The sequence below is a fragment of the Pavona decussata genome, unplaced genomic scaffold, assembly GCF_977016875.1.
Source record: "Pavona decussata unplaced genomic scaffold, jaPavDecu1.1 SCAFFOLD_64, whole genome shotgun sequence".
NCBI classification, from domain to species: Eukaryota; Metazoa; Cnidaria; class Anthozoa; order Scleractinia; family Agariciidae; genus Pavona; species Pavona decussata.
The window spans coordinates 5251054-5273320 of record NW_028145484.1 but is presented as its reverse complement, the minus strand read 5'-3'; the positions used below and the strand labels follow the sequence as shown (position 1 = coordinate 5273320).

The window sequence follows — 22267 nt, the reverse complement described above, 5'->3', positions numbered from 1 at the left end:
AATTCGCCTGCGCACATGGCAAAATATGCAATTCTTTCTCTTCTTTGAACGAGAACTAGCAAAAGCTTTTTCTAGGTAAGGAGAGAGAAATTGCATCGTCTTAAAAAGCAGCAGAAAATCCTAATCAAAAGAATGTTATTGGCAGGACAAGGGGAAGATTCAACCCCCCCCCCCCCACCCCCCTCAATCTTTTGATTACAAATAAGACCCGAAGAACAGAAGAGCCGGTAGACTTAGAGGCGCCTGGTGTGGATCTCGGTGATTTTGTTAAGACTGTCGTCAGGCCATCGTCCTGGAGTCAACGAAGCAAGAACCGTTCTTCGTCTTCGTGTTGTGTTCTTAGATGTGAAAACCTTGCGATGGACTAGCTTACTATCCAGGAATAAAAATAATTTTTCCAATCTCTTTATTCGCACCCCAATCTTCTTTGATGCTATAAGGCTGATCACACAACTACATAGCCTTACGACGTGCAAAGCCATGATTACCAGAATTCTAAGAACTAGGCCATTTACGAGTTGCTGTGAACCTCATTATGAAAGCGAGGCTTCGTGCATAGTTTTAATTGATCAAATTGCCCACCCCCCGCCCCTCCCGTGAGGTCTTGGCAATCAATATGTCGGTAAAAACTGTTTTTTGTTTGTCTGACTAACAAACGTTGTTTTAGAAGCCAACATTAACTATTTGTGTATTCAGTAACCACCGGAACACCAGCGCTGAAACAGTCGCTTTCGGGAAGGTTCGCAAAACTGTTGATGTAACAAGTAACGCATTATTGCGTTAAAAGTGTTTCGGACACGTTACTAAAATACAGGCGTTTTTGTCTCCGCCCGTTTCTTAACCCAACAATAGTTCGTTAAAATAGTCGGCAAAAATTTCCGTTGTGTTATGTTAAACCTGTACTATAACGACAACAAGTAGCTTTATTTTGTATGGCGTAAATGCATTTAAAAATACACTTGAAAAAGCACACAACTTACATGTAACTTGCAACAGTAAGGGGTGATTGTCATTTTTCAGTCGCGCAAATCAAATTCAAATGATAAAATGAATTTGATCAATTGCATATTTATACAATTATTGCTCATAAGATTTTTGGTAATTTCTGCGATTCACAATTCTAAAAAGCGGCGCTACAACGCTGAACCTGCACACAGTTCAGTAGATCAGTTGTTACTTGTCTAATATTGCGGGCATTTCATTTCTAATATTGCTTATTGTGAATGAGCAATCACTGAGTGATCGACGTCTTGAATTTTCCCAATCACTGGCCCCGTATTACCCAACTCCGTGTCATCACGAGTGCACACTTCACTAGCTGCCCTAAGCCCGGTTTCTAAAGCAGTGTGAACAGTAGCACAACCCGTTACACTCGTGGCCTCACCAGCAAAGAACAAACAATTACCCACGGGTCTAGCAAGCACGTGACGCATGCCTTGCGCATGAGCAGTAGGTGAGCTGTATCCTCCTCGAATAAATGGGTGGTTTGACCAATGGTAATATACATAATCCAACAGTGAGTCGGTTGCAGGATGCAAGTTTTCGTCAGTGCTAAAAAACGAAAGTGGAAAATTCAACGGGCAAGTTGATGCATGTTGATGTTAGTATCTGCATCTACTAGGACAAGTCTGAAGGCAAGTTGTTATTGCCAGACTTGAGTTCACGCGCGTGTCTCCACCAAATATTTACAATTATAACTTTACAATAAAGATTAAAAACATATCACCAACAAAAAGTGCGCTTAAAAAGTACTGAGTAATCTGAGATGGTAGAGAATTCCAGAGTTTGTGTGCAAAGACAAAAAACGCGCTGTCTCCGTACGTTTGGGAAAAGAACAACGAATAGTTTTTAAGGTGATGGTCTAAGTTACGTACAGGGGTACAAATATTGAGCACATTGTTACCATTAAAGGGATCATTGGTAATCAAAATAAGAAAATAAAACAAGCACAACGACTTTAAACAAGTTTGCCAACAGGATTTAAAACAGGGAGTAAAAGGGGACTTTTTTCTTGTTCCAACATTTAGCAAGGGAAAAGGAAGGAGTGCTTGAAACGGTTTCGTCTTTTCCAAAGCTGCAATTACAGCAGCTAACAACAGTTCTGACAGCAACGGCCTTAATTGTTTCGTTGATTATTAAATCATGCGTGAACTAACCTGAACATCTCGTCCAACTGGTCAAGGAATCCATCCAAAACCTCCTTTGCGCTGAGATCAATTTTCTCTTCTGCGGGCTCAGCAGTTTGGAATCCAGCTATCACGTGACACTTCTCATCACTGTCAGCCGACTGACGTGTGTACATCCATATTTGGCTAACAAATCTTCGCACACTGTAAATAAGATTCAGCTTGTCTGGCCAGAACTGTGACTTAAAGCGACATACGATTTTTAATGCTCCTCTCATTTGAATCGTGTCTATTGCTCGTCTTTTGTTTGCCGGCAAATCTGGAATAAAGTTGATATCTCCATCTTTAAGGATTGTCAGTGGCACTGTGATAACAACGTACTTGGCTGACAACACTTCACCATGTTGATTTGTCAAGGAAATGTTTCCACCAGAATTTAGTTTATCCAGTTTGCCATCTGCAAGCATGAGTCACACAAACAAAAACATAAACAAAATACGAGGTTTTGACTTAGGAAAGAAAAGGTTAATTCTGTGGCTTTACAATAACCATAGAAACTGGAAATACAGTCAAATATCTAGGAAACGTCCACACTCGGGGAATGAACAAGAGCCGCTTAAAAGAAGGTTGAAAGAAATTGGCATTACTCGTGGTGAAAACTTCATTTTCTTAAAATGTAACCAAGACAAGTACTTATATTTTCTTTGTGAACACAGACACTGTGTTGGCTTACAAAAACGGCAATACAATGATATGAATGCAGTAAACAACGTTTTAACAATTGTTATGAAGTGGAAGCCAAGCCAGTGTTCAACACAATTCTCTTTTTCACGTTCTTGTTAGGAACAAAGATTGCTGTGGTCGCTTAATAGAGGTTGTATGTCATAGTAGTTTTGGGAACAGGCCTATTAAAAGAGAGTGGCTGCTTCATGTTCGAAAGAGGCTTAATAGAGGTTGGACTGTGTTTGAGAGAGAAGACAATTTAATTGTCAACCTTTCCAATCTATTTCCTTGACTTGCCAGCACATGCGTTTTTCAACTTTCTTGCATTTGTCTAAGAGATACTTCACCAACTTCGAATAAGAATCCACTAGTCTGAAATAAAATTGAAAAGAGACAAGTAGTGAAAATTTTATACACAAAAAATGTGCTGTTTGCTTTTTCTTTTCCATGCTGTTCATCAAAACAAGTTTTGAGCTCGCTTTGGTCTAGACCCTCTAGCTTAAACAATATCACCATCAGTACTGCGAAACTACTCAATATCGCTAACTATCGCATTCATATCGTATCGATTTAGAAAAATGGGCATCGGGCCCCACCTTTACCGACTTACCCAGACAGCATGCACCTCTTTAGAATCTCAAATTTCATTGGACGCAAGTCTATTGTTTCAGCGGTAGCGACCGTTGTTTTAGTTGTTTGTTCATTGCTCCGCTATCGTTTTTTCAGCCAATCCTGTAAGTCGTTTAAGAGCCACGTGATGCCCTTACCTATAGTTCCCATCACCATACTCCCAAGCGTTCTCCTCACGCGAGGATTCCAGGACTCCCATCTGACTGGGCGTGGCAGCCACTGTTTGACAGTACATCGCTTCAAATATTGCGATCACATCTTCATTGCACTGTCTTCTTTCCAACCACTCCAGAATTGTCATGTCCTTATGTGGCATAAACTGCGTCCTAAAACAAAACTAGATTTCAGTAAAATTATTTCTACATGTATCCTTCCACACCAAACTTCATGCAAACTTGTCCATCACCTTTCACGGCCTTGGTAAGGGTAACCGTAAGCGGCGATCTTTTGTCCCTGGCGGGGAGGGGGGGGGGGGGCTGTTTTTACAATGAGCACTATCACAATGGGAGCACTCTTAACTTAATTCGAGGATCCAGAACTTCGCATGGATCCCACAGCGAAAACAAAAAAGAGAGAAAAAAAACCAAAACAAAAAACTAAGGGGGTTGACATGTATTTTCAACAAAGGGGAGGCTTACCCGTTTGCTTTACCAACCAACTGAATAACCCCACCTTCACAATAACTTACCTCAAATTCTCGCTCCCATCACGTTCTTCTCTTTCAACTTCCTGAGCTTTCCGTATTTCTGATGCAGTGGCTGCCAAATTGTCGACAGAGAGACAAGCAGATCGGGTGGAACAGTTTACCTCAAGTTTACCACCATTCCTTGGAAAAATCGTATCCTCTGCGCTCTTGTTATCTGAATATTCTGGGATCTGAAATATATCTTCTTCAGCTAGTTTGTCCCAATACAAAATAAGTTGATCCCAGGCTCTCCATGCATCCTTTATGTCCGGATGGTCACTTAGCAACGGATGAAACTCACCCTTGTAGTAAAAAATGTCTTCCTTTTCTGTTCCATCACATCTATAACACTGTAAACAGAATTAAACGTGGGAGCTAGTCACCCCAATCTTTACAACCCAGAGTCTTCCTGCAGCTCCATAGTATGAGCATCGGGGAAAGTTATGGGTTGGGATGTAGCCGGAAATCAGAATTATTTCTTGACGTTTTCATGCGATGACAGACATAACAAACTGAATAACATTCTAATATCGAGCTCCAGGTTTATAATGCAGAGCCACATCATTCCTTTAAAATCATCACCTACCTAGCAGAAAGTACATCTCTATAAAACTTGCGAATCATCAAACTCGACGGTTCACAGACGATGTCACCGAGTTTTGAGCGAGTGATCTAAGAACATTTTAATCTTCTTACGGTCTTGTTTGTGACGAGTGATATGTTGGGAATTCCGAGGACGCTTTCAACTCTTTGTATTGACTAGGCAGCCAAAAAAGCCCCCCAAAACTTGCTGAATGTGTGACACTTCCGGCCCTCAAGTTCCTCAAATTCCAAGAACTCGTGGGTAGATTTCACTTTAGTAAAAGCGGTACAAGCGAATATTCGTTTGTGTGAAACCCAGTTCTATTTATATTCTAAAAAGGTCATGCTGACTTTTTAATTCGAATCACAGATAAATGGGTAATAAAGTTATAACGAAGGTTTACCGGGGCAAAAGACCAACCCGGATAAGGATTTAGTAATTACTTTCCTGACTAATTCCAGTTGACTTTCTCAGAAACTGAGTCACCTCGAATCAGTTCAGTGCACATGCATCAAAACTGAGTGTGCGAAAGCGAAACCAATTTTTTGCCCCGTGATTCTAGTGAATTCACCAACCCAAAAAGACAAGAAAGAGGATTTTAGAAATTTCTTCTTCTACAGTCACCAGTCAGAAGACGTTGTTTGGCTTAGTCTGTGATGCAGAACGAAGAAGACGCCGATCAGGCAGATGAAATAAGTCACAATAATGGAGCGGGCGGTGGTGAAACGGAAGCACTTCTTCCTCCCAGACCGCCAGCGTACCTTAACTTACGGGTTGGCAGAGAGTCTCCACGCACTAGCAATTGGACTAGATTTGTCTTGGCTGCTTTCAAAGTTTGCTTCTCGTCGCTTGGATTATGGGGTCATCATGCGTGGAACTACATCCCTCGCATATTATTCGTGATAGTTTGTGGCTATCAAACGACCTACCGACTATTTATCGATTCGGGTTGTCTTGATTTTGACTGCCACTATGATAAAAACTCGTCAAACAGTACTATACCGCATAAAGAAGACGTGTCGACCGGAAACGCAGTCTTTACCATAGTTTCCATGGCGGCTGACATCTCTTACGTTGTTTTCTTGGGTTCTTTTATTGTAGCCAAACGCATGGACTCGGCGCAAGTGGATCCCTCTCACACATTGACAGAAGACCTTAACAAAACCGATGTCATGTTGTTATTTCTCGCTTTTGGTTTCGTTATTACGGCCTTTTTGGCCCTGGGTGTCTCGTTTTATGAACTACCATCAAAAAATGAAATGAGAAATCCGACCTTCAATATCGCTAATGTATCAGGGACAGCAGCTCAGCTATTGGTGCACTGGTCATCAATCAACACCTGTCACATCTTTGCAGTTAGTTCCGTAACAATTGGTAAGTTAGCCTCAACTGCAAAAAAAATCTACCAGACACTTGACGAAAGCAGCCCAACCACCCCTGGACCCCACCCCCCCCCCCCCCCCCACGTCCCAATCAAATTTGAATTAACCAAAAAAACACGTTTTCGCTTGGAGCCCCCGAAGTTTTGCACTGTCAACTTTGCTGGGTGCGGGGAGAGGGGGTGTAAGGCCTAGCTTGGCCTCTTGGTGTCTCGACCTCTTTAAAATAGAAGCATGGGTAGAATACTTGTGACGGCAACGATTTGATTTGCTCAGTGTTAGAACTAACTGGGATAAACAGCGTGAGTGGCTTATTGATTCTTCTCTTATCTATATCTTTTATATATCCCAGGTACTTTTTCACAAGACGCTCTCAGGCTCATCAGAGACTCTCAAAACAGGACCGTTGATGATATTATCAGAATTTATGAAGACCTGTGCACATTAGTTTTCAATAACGTGTCTGCCTACAGCGTCTGGTTTGTGCTGCACTGGTTCACGTATGGAGCTGGGGTTGTTACAACTATCATATACATTTCAAAGGAATCTCTTTTGAGAAACAAGTATCACACCGACGCGGTTGAATTTGTCTTCCTTAGCTTGATACTTGTTTTTACGGTCTATTTGTTTATATTTCCTTGTGTGTGTGCAGCTAGGATTACGAGCAACTGCGCTGGTAAGCTAATAATTGATTTACAGCAATTTCACCATACTATACGGACTCCAAGCACTTTTCAAAGACAATTCGCAGTATTACGGTGATTTATGATCTCAATTTAAGCCAGGTAACGCAAAATGAAAAGAGCACCTTGAAATTAGCAAAAGGTCAAGTTTAAAACAAATAAACAAACAAACGTTTACACAAATAAAAGACTGCTCGCTTTTTACTGAGTTTTTAGTATTAACTTAAACTTGCATCTTCTGTTTACAGCTTAGGAATTTACAGCACTCGGAATTTCTTTTTCCAAGTTTGCCTGTGTCATTACTGAATAATACATCATTCTCAGCTTAGCAATTGCTTTTAATTTGTTGTTGTCAAGAAACAAAAATTAATCCGTATTTTTTACTTTGCTTGTTTGTTTTAAAGGAATACACCAGCAAATTAACTACACCGTGGCAGATGATTGGCCCACCCTACATCCCTTCAAAGATCGTCGTAACATTGCATTATTTATCTCCTATGCTAAAGATCGGCAATGTGGATTTAAAATTGGAAGAATCACGTTTAACTCAACACTGGCCTGGTTTTCTTTCTTCTTTGGTCTTACGGGTTTGCTGTACCACTTTTATTAACATTTAACATGTACATAAAATAAACAAACAAATAAATAAATCACTTTAAGGTGTCGATGTATTTAATGCAGGGCGCTAATTGGGACACTCTCCAGATCGAACGCTGGTTTTTGACAAGAGGGGAAAACCAGACTGCCCGGAGAAAAACCTCTGAAGGATCTTTGCAGGGACTTGAAAGACCTTTGCAAGATCCTACAAGACCTTTGAGGATGTGGATGAAGATCCTAAAAGATCCACATCAAGCCGGATCCACAAAAGATCCTAATGCAGATCTTCAAAGATCGTTAAATATCTTAGAAATATTTTCACCAGGGTATTTTTGTTTTATAATTAATAAAAAGTGAAAAAACATGGACAACTGCTATATACCATAAATGGTATTGGCACTAAGCTCAAGTCGCTATAGTTTCAGGAAGCAACAATGAGCATTGTTACTCCTCCTGGATATACCTATTAAAAGACAAACCAGATATCTACTCACCGGCTGAACAAGCCAACCATTTTCCTTAGCAATCCTGTTTATGATGCTGTCTGATCCATGAATAAATTCTCCACCAAGATCAATCGGGGCAAAACCTTTAAAAGGTTTGACTTGCTTGACTCTGCCACCTAAGTAGTCTGAAGCCTCCAGTAGTACAACATCAAAGCCAGCCTCTGACAGTGATGCTGCTGCAGCCAGACCAGCCACCCCTCCCCCAACAACGGCAACTTGATTACTGGAAAGACCACTGCTCCCTTAAAAGACAGAGAAAAGTGATCCAACTTCAGTACAGAATTTTAATACTGAAAATGAGAATAACCCAGCTACCTAAGTACCTGTAAGCTGAAGATATAAAGTTGCAAATGTGGTTTCCATTTGTTCTGTTCCACAGGTTGCCTGTTTTATGGGAGATACCCCATAATGGGAAATATCGCCTATGGAATGATGGCAGGTGTCTTGTGTAAGGGATATGCCTTTATTGAACACCTCTTATGGAAGGTGTCTCTTACAGGACTGGAACGTCTCTCCTTATAAAACTAAAATTGACTTCTAATAGAAGGTGGCACTTGTAAAAAACGTCTCTTACAGAAGTAGGAGGTATCCCTTACTGGAAATGTCCCTCATAGGAAATGTCCCTTATAGGAGGTGTCCCTTTCAGAAGGCAGCCTTTATTGGAGGTGTCCCTTATAGAAGGTGTCCATTTCAGAAGGCAGCCTTTATTGGAGGTGTCCTTTTCAGAAGGCAGCCTTTATTGGAGGTGTCCCTTATAGAAGGTGTCCCTTTCAGAAGGCAGCCTTTACTGGAGGAGTCCCTTATAGAAGGTGTCCCTTTCAGAAGGCAGCCTTTACTGGAGGTGTTCCTTTATTGGAGGTGTCCCTCATAGGACCAAGCTGTCCCTTACAGGAGGTATCACCTAGGGAAGTGCCTGTTATAAGAAATTTTCCTGGCTCATGGGAGGTGTCCTCCCATAAATGAACACTTTGTAGACATGTGTAAGGGCCATCAGACAACAGCATGTGTTTCTTTGTTCCCTAAGAGAAGTGGGATGCATAGGATGTACACCCTAATGAGACGTCCCTTATGAATGTCCCCCGGGGGGACTCCCACATAATTACAATGGGGAGTGTCCCTTGCACCTTTTAGGGGGACATTGGTGGACTGCTGCTGCTTAGTGTGCTATTATCTATGTGATCACTGTTAGAGTTACCATGGTAGCTTTTACGCCAAAAAATATGGCAGGAGTCAACTGATTTGGTATCTCTAAAGGATGAAAATGAATTTGAACTACTCCAAAACAAGATTCTAGTTGCTAATTTCCAACAATCACCTTTGTAATTTTCATAATAATGGGAATTCATAGGGAAGTCTTCTTGCATGGGAAGTTCTTATCAACTTGGCAACTGTTACAAATATGTAAGTCAATAACAAGGCTATTTTATAAGGATTATGGCTTGCGAAGGCAAAGATTAGTAAAGACTATTGACAAAAACTGATGTTTCAGAGCCATCATGATGCCATTGTCAAGGCAGTTATTTTAAATCAGTATTCTGCAAGTTTAAAGTCCACTATATTTGCATAAAAAGGAATGTGAGCTGTGGAAGTTACACAAATACTTTGGCTCGAATCTACCTTAAACTTGCAGAACACTAATTTAAAACAATCACCTTGGCATTAGTGTCATGATAACTCCAAAACATTGGTTTTTATCAATACTTTTTACTTGTCTTTCTCTTATTTATGGGTAAAATAACAGAGAAAAATGTCTGAAGATTTTTGTTCACCCACCATGCCAAGGAAATGATGACCTAACAAACATCTTGCTTACTGGTTTTTCCTCAAGATTTCTTATCAACACTTGCAGTTCTTCAATGTCACTTGCTTTAAAACAACTCTCAATATATGCAGTTGAGGTTAGCAGTTCTTCCAAAAACTTAATAATGACATATGGATCAATCTGACCAGGGAGGGCTCCTTTACCAAACTGGAAATCTGGAATCAGAGAAGGGTTGTAAAGAAGAAGATGAATGCAGTTATTCTGTGATGAAGTATCCAAAATTTGTTTTGTTTCAACCAATCTAAATCCTATGTCATATAAATAACTCAGTTGATATCCTGTCCCTGAACTGAAATTGATGCCAACATGATAGAAGATTTCACATACACCTTGGCGTCCATTCAACTCTGCCACCTGTCAAACAAAAAGTACCTCATCAAGTTAATACTTCTTTTAAAGCAGTCTCTCTTGATCTGATACCCGTCATGTGAGAGGAATAATCACTAAAATTTCATACAGGAAATCTTCTCCAGGAGGCTCAACCTCCATAACCAGTACAGATTTGTGTTTTTTTTTTTTGTATGGGCTGCAGTTCAATGTTGTATTCTCATGTAGAATTGATTGCAGTGGTTTTATTGAAATTTATGTAATAATAATAATATTATTGTTTTAAATAAACTGCCTGGTCTCAGTGTCTGTTTTAGGGTTTAGATCAATCTCGTACCCAGAGTCCTCAGGCTTTTTGGCCAGCGATTTGTCGCCAGGAGAGACTCTGAGGTACTGGAATTTTATTACTACAGGATTGCTGCGGTAAAACAATGCAAACTGTTACGGGGCAGCCAATAAAAAAATGTAATTTTTTTCGAATTCTCCAGAGTCTCTCCTGGCACCCACCCGCTAACCAAAAAGCCTGAGGACTCTGGGTATGAAATTGCGTTTAGATCCAAAAATTTTAATTTTTTTACCCTTTCCCAATATATAAGTCAAGGGTGAAAAAGGCAGCCCACGATTTTGGCAGAGACTCCACTGAAAACTCAGTATATGCCCCCACCCCCCCCCCCCCCCCCGCATCTAATTTTATCAGTTTATTATTTAATACGACAATCAATGTTAATTTAATTATTCAAATACAAACTATAATTTTATATTATATAGCTCTATTAAGTCGGTAATGCCATGTATACATATGGAAATACTGAATAAACTGTTGTTGTTGTTGTTGTATTTGGCAAATCTCAAACCAAAATTAAACCAAAATTAGAAAATGCATTCTAGTCCTAGGCTTAGCTTAAGCTCAAATGTTAGTGATGAATACCTTATTTAACGACATCTTTGCTTCTTCAATCAACCTTCGCACCCAGCCACAATTTAACCGGTGCTCGCCCTGTTTCTCGTTATTTTCCAAGCGTAAAGACTTAACCAATCCACAGTTTGATTCTGGTAGGTAATGCACGGCTATTGCCTCCAAAATGCTCCCCAGCTCAGCATCAAATTGTCCAAATTCATTATGATCCTGGAACAATGCAAAGTATTTTTGAAAGTTTGTCTTTGATTCGTCTGACTCTCGAAGATATACATCACTGATCCAACTTTCATCTCTTGACAGGATCTTTGTGGCTCGAGGCACTATCAAGTCGTAAAACGATTTGGCGGTAAATTCCAAAACTTTCATTTTCATCTCTGCCATAATCAGCTGAATTCAGTCGCACGCGTTTTATTTCATGTGAATATGCAATCACAACAACGTAGGATAAGCGGTTTCTGGTCATCTGCCAATAGATGTGTGGTGTAAGCATCATATAGTGGTTTGCCATACATTGCCATGCATAGTCGTGCATAGGCATACACCGGTTTGCCTATACCTGTAAACTAGCTGGTGAGCCTAGCTTGCTGGTCTCACAAAAGCTAAGCGTATTTTCACAATAAACTGCTATCTATCGGCATTCGTAAGCATTCAAGGGCCGTACAATGCAGTACATTAGCATACACTAGCTTACAATGATTGGCATAGACCCTTTTCATAAATGGCGGCCGATAAATTATTCCTTTGTTTTCATGAAAATTAGCCTTACTAGCCTCGTCAGCATGTGCAAAATTCAAAAGAATTTTTACTCTAAAATAATAAATCGGCCGCCATTTATGAAAAAGGTCTGTAGACTAACACTGGCGTACATGGGCACACACAAGTATACATGGGAATACACTGCCATACATAACCAGAGGTACCCAACGACCCTTTTAGAGAAAATTAATCGTATGTTGCACTAAACACTAGCTGAGCGTCCCTACGTCAATCTTGGTTACTGTTTAACGTTCCTGGGAAAAAAATACCCGCTCTTCACTGCCAGCGAGCAAGACTTTTAAGAAATGAAAATCCCAGCCAGCTGTAAGTGTGATGTCGGTCAACTAGCCAGCACGCAAAACTTAATTTGTTTATATATCTTTGTGGCAACATGGCTCGTCAGGACCGAATTGGGCAAGTTATTTACATAGATGAGAATTAACATCGGGCCTAGAATGGAGCCCTGAGGTATTCCGGAGCTGACAGGCAAAGTATCAGAGGTTTCACCACCCAGTACTGTTACACGTTGGTAGCGACCCATCAGGTAAGAGCTAAACCACTGCAAGAAGCTGGCTCCAAATCCGAACTCGTGAAACTTTTGCAGCAGGCAGCCGTGGTCCACCTTATCGAAGGCCTTAGACATATCCATATAGTTAATGTCCACCTGTTTTCCGTCGTCCAGTAGGGAGCCCACGTGGCCCAAAACTTCCAAAAGGTTGGAGGTGCATGATTTCCCTCTAATGAATCCATGTTAACAATCTCTTACCACCTCGTACAGTCTATCTTTGAAGTGTTGAATACACATCAATACAAGACTTTGGACTTTGACCAGTGACGGTAAGGAGATGGGCCTGTGATTCTCTGTGTACTCGGGTGGCTTTCGTCACATCAAGGGCCCCGAGCACTGATTGGACTTCGCTAACCGTGAGCGTTAATTCCGACATATCAGGAGAAGCTGGTGCATTGGCAGCGCTTCCAGATGAAGGGGGCGGGGGGGAGGGGGTGTCATAGCCGAAAGCTGATGCGAAGTAGGAGTTAAACAGATTGGCGATTTCCCGAGGATTTTCAGCTGAAGATCTTAACGGCGTACGATTATCTGGGTCAGTGGATGCACTGGTAGATATTGGCGTCGAGACTCGATCAGGAATTGTATGCGATTTGGAATTCAGCTTCAATGTCGACGAAAACGCTTTGGATTTGTACTGAGGTCGGACTCGACGGAGCCAAGAAACTCATCATGGCTGTTCTACAGCATGCGCCTAACTGTTTTCCACAAGTTCTTTAACTTCTACCTTAGGTGGCTCGAGGGAGATAGGGTCAGCTTTTTTCTTATAGATTCCTTTTTCTTGATCAAATTAAGTATGGTACCAGACATCCAAGGTATGGGACTCCGTTCCTTAAGCCTCTTGGTCTGTATATAGTCAGAGAACCCTACAAGAAACGTGTCTTTGGACCATTGATACCAGTCAGTATTTATATCGTCATTGGCTACGGAGACCCTCAAAGTCTCCTTTTGTATAATCGTAGACAAATCTCAGGGTTTTTGCTGGGGCTTTTATAACAGCGTTAAACTGGAAAATAATGAGACTATCGGTCTGTGAAAACCCCCGTATCTTTTGGAGACGATATGTCGGTTACATTGACACGGTTCGGCACGCTTGTGATTACAAGGTCAAGTATGTTGTTGCCACGAGTAGTTTTTTTTTTATTGAGTTGCGTGAAGAGGTGTTCGCGAAGGGCTTCAATAAAGGCTAGTTCGTTAACACCCGAAGCGCTGTCAATGGAGTCCCCAGAGGATGTCTGGCAAATTAAAGTCACCCGAAATTACCATATTGTTGAACTGGTCACAAACTTCATACAGCAAATTATCGAATACATCCATCCAACTTGGGTCTTCATTAGGTGGCCTATAGCAAAAACAGAATAAGATTCTTTGACCAGTAAGCGTAGTAATTTAGGCAAAAATGATCTCAAGCTGTTGCAGCTCGGCTTCCGATTCAGGTTTAAATTCTTTGACAGCTTTGAAGGAGGCTGTTTTGATTGCGATAAAAACTCCACCACCACCTCGATCAGACCGATTTCTCCTAAATATTGTAAAGCCAGAATGCAATATTTCAGAGTTGCCGATATGTTGATTCAACCATGCATGGCACCGTAATAAGTGTTAACTTAATAGCCAAAAACAGAACTAGCAACGGCTTTCACAGAGCTCTTTGAGTGAGGACCTGATTCCCTTAACAATGTTAACAATCCATCGAAGGAGCAATCGTTTTCGGGAAAAGGGCAATAAAAAATGTAAGAATGAAATAAAGTAAAAGGAGACCAAGACTTGCCGTACCTCCAAGACTGCAGTTCGTTTGACCACGAGTCATCCTTCTGTCATTATATCGTTTTAGCCCGTGCGCATGCAGTAAAACCTCGAAACGTACCACATGGAAAACAAAATGACTACATTGTCATATATATACATGGCTGAACCTCAGTTTAAGTCAGTAAGGTGGAACTGAGGTGCCAACGAAAGGGATTTGTCTCATATGGTCTAGGGGCCGACTTTTCTCTCCCTCACTGTCTTGTCGGGGACAAGGTATCGGAAAGCAGCGCGGAACCATCTCCATCTGGCAAAAGCGAACTGCGGGCCGAAATCTCGTGGTGCATCGTCAAAGTACAACGCTCAGGCAAAGTGTCCAGGGGTACCGCTGTCGGCTGTATTTTTCTCTCTTTTCAGCCATTTTGATATTAAGGCTGGCAAGCTGCCCGAAGACATCGTAGAGAAATAAGCGTTTCATTCATGTCCCTTGTCATGTCCTTGTCGCATTGTCGACAGGTAGTGTGTACTATTCATAGCCTTTAATCCAATTCTGCACATTAAACACGTTCCCTTGAAAATATAAGATCGACTAATACATTTACGCGCATGGGGAATTGCAACCCTTAGGTGTCCAAGATCAAGACAGCAAGTTCCTCCGCGAATCTGGAGAGATTTTCGGAAAAATGCCAGGGAAACGTGAAATAATTACGGTACAGCAAGATATTAAAACTTGGGAAATTCGAAATCTTTTCCGTGAATGTAACCGAAAAATTGAGAGGATATTCTAAAGTTGACAATTTGTAGCATAGCGCATGCGTAGTTTGATATGAGCAGGTAAAAACAAATCGAGAGATCGCACTGACGGATTAATTTGGAAGCCGCTTTAGGAGTAACGCAGAACGTACAATATTTTTGTGTAATAAAAGGTAAGATAATTTAGACCAAATTTGAATTTTTGTTTTCTTGCATTCACCCCTTATTTATTCTTTATTCTCGTGAAATAACCTTGTTTACTAAAAGAGACTCGAATATAGATGAAGCGAGAAAATAAATTGTGTTCTGAAGAACATCATATCAGAAATTAAATTTTTTTTCAGTACTGGATTCAACGTGATTCTCAGATTTATTACTAGTAGGCAATGTACATTTTCCATAACCGCGTTTTCCGTCAAACATTTCCACAAAAAACTTTTGCATAAGAAAATAATTTATAGTAACAGCTGGTTGAGACCTGTTAACTCAAGTTAACGTGGCTTGCATATTTAATGAACGTCAGTTTTTTTATTCGCTACTTAGAAACTTTGAATGATCATTGGCAAGGCGGCTTTGTAAATTACTGGTTGGTTTCTGGGGATCTGTTGAAAAACTGTAAAGATCGTTAGACCAGACTGCACAGCTGGGGTTGAATTGAGCAAATCTTTTTTTTAATAGCCGTGTAGTTGTTTGTTAGCAATGACATCACTTAGAATGAACATGTCGCATTACAGTTAATTTTACTCGTATATTTACTAAGTCTGCGTTTTTTTCTTATTTGAAATTTTGAACTCTAGCAAAGACAATGTAGTTCAATTTAAATCAACAATATGGCCCGTAGAGAGCTGGGCGCTGGATACAAACTGACAAGAAGGAAGAAAATATGGCTTCTTATTGGAATAACGTTGGCGGTCATTGCGTTAATACGGGTTATCCGATCACCTTCACCGGATGAAATCAAAGCCAATGACTTCATGGCACAGTGGTGTCGTATAAGACGAGCGCGCGTAGACTGGGAACAAATGTTGAAACCCTGCAAGGGAAATCTTGCATGGGGCAGTAAACTTCCCGGATGGGAGCCTGAATACCGCACAGACCCGGATGAAAGCTACATATCTTTGTGGGACATTCGCCCTTGCGGTGAATTCAGTAGGTTGAGTATCAGAACATTGACTAGACATGGCTTGGACAAGAAAATAGGAGGCGACTCATGGCGAGTACAGCTAAAGGGCCCGGCCTCAGTTGCTGGGACTGTTTTTGATCACATGAATGGCACCTATGAAGTTCTGTTCCTCGTCACTGAGCCTGGGGACTATCAAGTGGAGGCGATTTTGGATCATTCTCTCTGTGATGGATTTACTGATCCTCCGCCAAACTGGTTTGTTGTCGGTAGGTTTTTGGCTTTTCTTTCTCATTACCTTGTCGGTCATATTTGTTATAGTACTTGCTATTTTTACAGTATTGTGTTATTTTAAGTCATTCCGTTGGTTCCAGTTTACTTTTCAGTTTTCTGATTATTTGAATCTTGTGTAACTCGGCGTCTTTTGGCTTACCAGTAAGAGCAAGCGTACTCTTTGCAGTTCCCACACAAGATACTGATTTCATTCGCGATTGTCTTCGAGTTTTGTAATTGTTTTAGTTGAGTTGTTACTGATGTTAACAGTGTGTGGCTGCACAGCGTTAATCGGTATTATGCGGAGAGGGTTGTGGCAGCGAGTACTTTCGTGATCCGCGAATTGCAACCGTGACGTGTAAATTAACTCGCTTTCCCCACGAATCGTAACTGATCTATCTGATTAATAACCCAGTATTTTTCGTAAAACGGAAGTTTAATTTCGTTTTTTTAGTCAAAAATTATTTGATTTTGCGGCCCATTGTTACGTGAATCACGGTTTTCAAGTTGAATGTGAAATGATTGATTTATTTGTTAAAGAAAGTCAGTTTGATCTCTCTTAACCACATAGGGTATATCAGGTAGCCAGACGGTTTTTATAACCATTTTATTTGTCACTCCAAAGGGAGCGCACAAGGAAAAAATCAGCAAGAGGGGTTCCTGGGTCCGACTAGGCAAGAAGGTGAGCGGCCATACATATTGAAACCGCTGAGGTATGGAAACCCGATTTGGATAAGTATTCGCCCAGCGCCTCTCGGGAAAGAGCCGCTGTATAAAGGTGAGGCAATTGTAGCTATGAGAAAAAGTGCCACTTTCAAACTTTGTTCGGCCAATCAGAATGGGCATAAAAACACCCAACCAGAACATTTTTATTCCTTCGTTACTTAAAACGAGTTGAGGCGCGAGTTGAAAGGAGCTAGCTATCTTGAGGATTCGAAAATTCAAGAAATGTTTTACTCTGAAATCGTCTCATTAGGAGAAATTCAGGGGATTATGCGTTCTGACCCTTTAATGGTCTTCAATGAAATCCTGAGACCAGGCAGGTTTAAGCTACGACCAGTGGCAGATTTATTGTACAAATTCGTCTTGATTGTGTCTCCTCCCTTGACCACCTTTCAATGTTGTTTAAACATTAAACGCGCTGTAAAAGACTTCGCGGTCATTGCACTACCCAAAATTGCATAGGGGGAAAGGGGACGGGTGGTCGAACGAATTATGTCACTGGTTGTAGTCCAGTCTTAAAGGTTTGAATTTTAGGCTCCCAGTGAAAATTTTTTGTTCTGCGTTTGAAATACTTTTAAACACCACTAGGAAAACAGAAAACTTTGTTTTTAACCTCTAATTAGCGTTTATGAGCTCTAGAACAATCCGGCAACACTGGATCCCCGTTGAAGCGTACCAAAGTTATGTAATTCACTTACATCCTTCGACGAAACTAACCTACTGTTCTGTTTTTAGTGCTGCAGTCCGCAGGCACAGATTTTGACTTAACATGTGGAATCCGTTGCAATTTTCTTTGGGATGGCTTTGGTAATTGGGTCAGCGGTAAGCAAGGAGTGCTACGATGGAAGCCTTTTATCGCAAAAGACGGTGAGTGTATTATAAATGTGCTGCGAGATGAGACGCGCGAATGAAAACCCTAAGGGATGTTACCCACCGTTTTCTTGTTGTCGCAACATTTACTAGAAGTACAACGTAATTTTACTTTTCGCAACAATTATGGCAATGTTGTCATGCAGTTTTCAAGCGTTGCGTTCAGTAGTTTTGATGGAATTTATCTTCGTAACACACCAAATAAATTGGTTCTTCCATAACAGACCGTAACAAGTAAATGCAAGACAATTTGCAAGCAACTGAAGTAATAACTTTAGCTTATCGCTAGCTTACCTACTTACCAAAAGTGTCGAAATTGGTGCAGCTATCAATCGTGTTCAAGAAGTACGACGACCACTAACGGACCACATTAGAGGGAGTAAACAAGATGAATCAAAATCCATTAATCATGGTTTACGGATGTGACCTTTGAACCCACTGAACTTAACTCCCTTGTTTCTTGTGACATCCTATGTTTTCAGTTTAATTCAGACAGCACGGTTAAACGTAACCACTGTTGGACTTTAACTTCCTAGTTTACTTGATATTAGAAGGTGCAGTAATTTGTATATCAAGTTAAAAACTCACACGCTTTTAAATTGCAGACAGAGATAGGCATAGTTCACTCAACCCCAGTCCCCTCCGTCCAGAGAGCGTGCTTTGGATATACGGTGACTCGGTCAGTGAACAGTTTTTCTGGGGAATCAAACCACGACCGCTATGCACCAATGTTTTTAAATGGTGCGGGCACACATACAACTGGATTTATCAGCTAAAAGGTAGAGTTTTGATTTTAAGAAAACATGTAGAATTATATGGCAGCAGACTTTCAAAGCACGAGTTTTCAACGCTTTTTACATACAACTTTTTCCTCGCCATTCTGTAATAAATTTTTAACTGTTTTTAAAGTAGCTATTTCAATGCATTTTCTTGTTCGATCCAGGAAATGTGTCCGCCGCAAAAATCGCTGATGACAATCTGGACTTTAATTACATGAGAGTCGCTAGTGAATTGCTGGATATTACAACAAAACCATTCTTCGACAAGAACAGCGCAATTCTCTTGAATGCAGGTCTCCATTACTTGGAAAGTACAAACTTCTCTAATTATCAAAAGACAATTTCTTCGCTAATAAAGCTCTTTGACGAGACAAGGATGGTTAGAAGGGCGAATGGAAAACCGCTCTTCCCTGGTGAAATGGTCTGGAGAACAACAACAGCGCTGAATAAACAAAAGCTGGATGCAAAGCACATCCAAGCAAGGAGATTCCTAACTTATCAGGTATGGATGCTTCTAGCTTAACGTCAATGACTATTTTTCCGTTTCTGTTATCGCAATAGCGGTGGTCTGGGTCACATATTTGGAAGTTATGGTGGAGTCAACAAGTTGTAGTTTAATATTATAGCATTAAAGCAGACGTCAACACTAACTGCAAGTTAAGAATACTTTTGACTGGTCAAAGTTTAACAGTATAGTACTTGGTCACAGTAGGGGCAAAAATTTGCCATTTAAAGGGGAAGTATCACGATAATTTGCTGTCATTTCAAAACCCAAAAATGTTTGACTGTTAGCAGAAACAACAAAATAATTATCAAGTTTGTTAAAAATTATCACCCCAGTACAATAACACTGTCGATTAGTGCCTCTGGCCAGAGACAGGGTAGGCCGGTTTCGATTGAAACTTGAAAAATATTAGGCTAATGTTTTTCAAGTTCTCACATTTTTGTTTCCAAAATGCGCTAGAACAGATCACAAGTTGTTTCTTTCAAGAATTGAGTTAATTTCTTTTCTCTCCTCATTTGGCAGCAGATTGAAGGTCTCATTTCATCATTTTTAACAAAAGATATCAGAAACCCCATGATACTTCCCCTTTAATTTGTGTTCGTTCCTCGTGCGAAGTTAACATTCAGCCTGCAGATCAGGGGATAAGGATAATGTATGCCAATCATCCTTTTTTGTGTGGAGGCGCAGTAAGCGCGTTGGGCGTCCGGTCTGTGTTTAAAGGCCTACCCACTGCCATTGCCAACCTGCGTTTCTTCGATTTTTGACCGCGCGGATCCTGGGACGAGAACGTTTTTTATTTCGCTCTCGTTCTAAATTTCCGCGAGGTCAAAAAGCGAACAACGCACGAAACCCCAACACACATCAGCCAAGTATATAAATAGGTACCGTTGAAATAGGTACCGCCGGGGATAAACCTGCGATGACAAACATCCCATCCAGGAGGGAGTAGTTACACTCCTAGTTGCCTGTTTTACGCAATTGAAACCGAGTAAAGTTTCGGCAAGTGGGCTACTTGTTCTTTGCCTTATCATGTTCAGCAACGTCACAACACGACACCATAGCGAATACTTCCTTGCGGCAACCAGTTGGAAACTTTTAATGAATTTCAGATTTTTTTTCTACTGAATGAGAGCTAGAAAGAAAAAGGGAGAAGGCAATAGCTATATAGAACAGATTTAAATAAAAATTACTTTTAATATTTTGTTCTTTCCTAGCAGCGTGTTCTACTCTTCAACGCATTCTCCACATCAGCCATGTGTCAAGCAAATGTTCCTGTGCTTGATGTTCATCCTTTGACTGACTCGTACCCGTACGGAACGGGAAAACCGTCCCGACCAAAAGATGCTGTGCATTATGAACACGTTGTTTTCGAGTCGGCGGAGAGGGTACTAGAAGATTACTTTTACAGAACTTATAAAAGTGATTAAAACCTTGTTTTCGCGCTGTTTTTGCAGAAAACTCTTCTTTGTTTTTTACCTAATATGACGTTTTCTTTGTTGCTCTTTTCATCTTCTTGGACCCTTAGGCTGCTGCCTTTTTCATGCACTGCAGTAAAACCGTGCGTGCTAAAACAGGAAGGCAGCTTTGAAATGAAATTGCAAACGTACGTGCGCAAAAACTTGCTTCGCTTTCATTTTTAGTCGTACAGTATTTTAGAATAAACTCATGAGAAATCCTTTCCGCGGAAAAAAAAAAGATTTTCCTAGCTAAAAAAAAAACACCTCTGGAAGGATGTTAGAGTTTGAAAACAAGAAACACGCAATATCCTGGGTAAAAGCTAAACTCAATGCCAGAATGACGTCACGAGGATGCGTCATTGTTACGTAGTAACACTGGTTCTCTGCGGGCTGAAGGCAGGTGAAATGAAAAAGTGCGGAGTAGGGAACATGATGAGTTTGCAAATTCCTTTTCCAGTGGCCACAGTCATGAAGCCACCTAACTTAAATAAATGATTGTTTTCAGCGGAAATTTAAAACACAAAAATGGATTGATTAACGGAAGATTAGCGCAATCTCATACCCAGAGTCCTCAAGCTTCTTAGCCAGCGGTTGAGTGCCAGGACAGACGCTGGAGAATTTGACAAAAATTTGAGATGGGGTTCCCCGTAACGGCTTGCATTGTTTCATCGCAGAAATCCTGCGGTAAAAAATCTAGTACCCCAAATGTCTCTACTGGCGATCAACTGCTGGCCAAAGAGCCTTAGCACAATGAATACGAGATTGGTGTTAACGTAATTTTACTTGCATGACCGTAGTTACATACAGCATTGCGAAAGTGGTAAAATTGGTAATGAAACTAAATTACACCAGTGATGATTGATTGATTGATTCAAAATATGATGAAACGAATTTGTTCAACTGGAAAGTCGCCGACAATTTGTTCAACTGGAAAGTCGCCGACCAGCGTCGCACAAAAGTCGAACCTGTTAGCATTCGGTACGGCTATGAAAGCTAGTGTTTGAACTTGACCTTAATAATAAGGTCTTTCAACGCTCGTAAAAGACGCCACTTTTTGTATAAAAACGATACAACCGCCAACTTAGTTCTTCCCAGTAAAGAAAAGACAAAATATTTTTCGTCTTGAAGAAAATATTTTTGTCAGCTGTTCTTTGCCTGTGAATGTAGCACCATATTCTTGACGGGTAGTGTGATGTCACAAATCACGTGGTCGGTGCATCCACGAGTAAAACAATGAGGATATAGAAAGGCAACGTACAGTTCATTATAATCACGATGTCCTGTGAAACAGAATGAAGTATTGCATTGTTGCTGAGAACAGTGATTTGTGCTGTAAATAAGCAATCGTGGTAGGTAATGTGTGTTGGAGAAAAGTTGCTTAAAAACCTTTTGATAGTCAATGATATTTGTCTTTTGATACCTGCAACGCGGCAGGCTTGACTGAGCCTCCTGTGTTCGACGCTATAGAGCTCTGCACCGAAGTCGTTTATTAAGTTCTACTTCTTCTAAAAAACTCCAGTAGAGTCTATTTATGTTCAGTAAATGAAGTTTCGTTCTCAGATTGATTTATCGTGGGTTGAGCGCGAGGTTGTAAACTGACAGCAGTCAACAGTTATTGTTTAAATGAATTTCATTGATCCATTACAAAAGGAACATAGTATATTCCTATTTCATCTCCAAGACCAAATCAAACTCTTGTAAAGTTAGACTGAGGTCGCCTTCAACCTTCAATACTTTGCTTCC

At 40.7% G+C, this 22267-nt stretch overlaps 3 protein-coding genes across 4 annotated transcripts; 2 read left to right on the top strand and 1 right to left on the bottom strand.

Annotated features, from left to right (window-relative positions):
• Positions 1 to 903: 903 nt before the first annotated feature.
• Positions 904 to 11410, bottom strand: LOC146478693 (uncharacterized). Its single transcript, XM_085112290.1, has 8 exons — positions 10990 to 11410; positions 9686 to 10088; positions 7901 to 8154; positions 4168 to 4514; positions 3617 to 3805; positions 3121 to 3221; positions 2157 to 2583; positions 904 to 1551 (listed from the first exon to the last, which is right to left on the bottom strand). The coding sequence occupies exons 1-8, from the start codon at positions 11359 to 11361 to the stop codon at positions 1215 to 1217; spliced, it is 2430 nt and encodes an 809-aa protein (XP_084968416.1). The 5' UTR covers positions 11362 to 11410; the 3' UTR covers positions 904 to 1214.
• On the top strand, positions 4509 to 7872 carry LOC146478694 (uncharacterized). The gene is made up of 3 exons (XM_085112291.1): positions 4509 to 6121; positions 6479 to 6802; positions 7214 to 7872. Exons 1-3 carry the CDS (start codon positions 5404 to 5406, stop codon positions 7417 to 7419), a joined length of 1248 nt encoding a protein of 415 aa, XP_084968417.1. The 5' UTR covers positions 4509 to 5403; the 3' UTR covers positions 7420 to 7872.
• Positions 11411 to 14856: 3446 nt separating the features above from the next.
• Positions 14857 to 20535, top strand: LOC146478692 (uncharacterized). Of its 2 annotated transcripts, none has more exons than XM_085111745.1 (7): positions 14857 to 14970; positions 15595 to 16186; positions 16816 to 16968; positions 17649 to 17780; positions 18389 to 18562; positions 18727 to 19064; positions 20285 to 20535. In XM_085111745.1, the coding sequence occupies exons 2-7, from the start codon at positions 15628 to 15630 to the stop codon at positions 20492 to 20494; spliced, it is 1566 nt and encodes a 521-aa protein (XP_084967871.1). In that variant the 5' UTR covers positions 14857 to 14970; positions 15595 to 15627; the 3' UTR covers positions 20495 to 20535. The 2 variants fall into 2 exon arrangements, with proteins under 2 accessions (XP_084967871.1, XP_084967870.1); XM_085111744.1 differs by having other exon boundaries at positions 14879 to 14970; positions 20282 to 20535.
• The last annotated feature ends 1732 nt before the right edge of the window (positions 20536 to 22267 follow it).

Coding starts and splice junctions, on each gene's coding strand:
- LOC146478694 (XM_085112291.1), top strand. CDS start 5,404: ATGCAGAACGAAGAAGACGCCGATCAGGCAGATGAAATAAGTCACAAT. Junction 6,122..6,478: donor AGTTAGTTCCGTAACAATTG/GTAAGTTAGCCT, acceptor TATATATCCCAG/GTACTTTTTCACAAGACGCT. Junction 6,803..7,213: donor GATTACGAGCAACTGCGCTG/GTAAGCTAATAA, acceptor TTTGTTTTAAAG/GAATACACCAGCAAATTAAC.
- LOC146478692 (XM_085111744.1), top strand. CDS start 15,628: ATGGCCCGTAGAGAGCTGGGCGCTGGATACAAACTGACAAGAAGGAAG. Junction 18,563..18,726: donor CTGGATTTATCAGCTAAAAG/GTAGAGTTTTGA, acceptor TGTTCGATCCAG/GAAATGTGTCCGCCGCAAAA. Junction 19,065..20,281: donor GGAGATTCCTAACTTATCAG/GTATGGATGCTT, acceptor GTTCTTTCCTAG/CAGCGTGTTCTACTCTTCAA.
- LOC146478693 (XM_085112290.1), bottom strand. CDS start 11,361: ATGGCAGAGATGAAAATGAAAGTTTTGGAATTTACCGCCAAATCGTTT. Junction 4,515..7,900: donor ATGGTTGGCTTGTTCAGCCG/GTGAGTAGATAT, acceptor TTCTGTTTACAG/TGTTATAGATGTGATGGAAC. Junction 1,552..2,156: donor CAGTTGGACGAGATGTTCAG/GTTAGTTCACGC, acceptor TTCGTTTTTTAG/CACTGACGAAAACTTGCATC.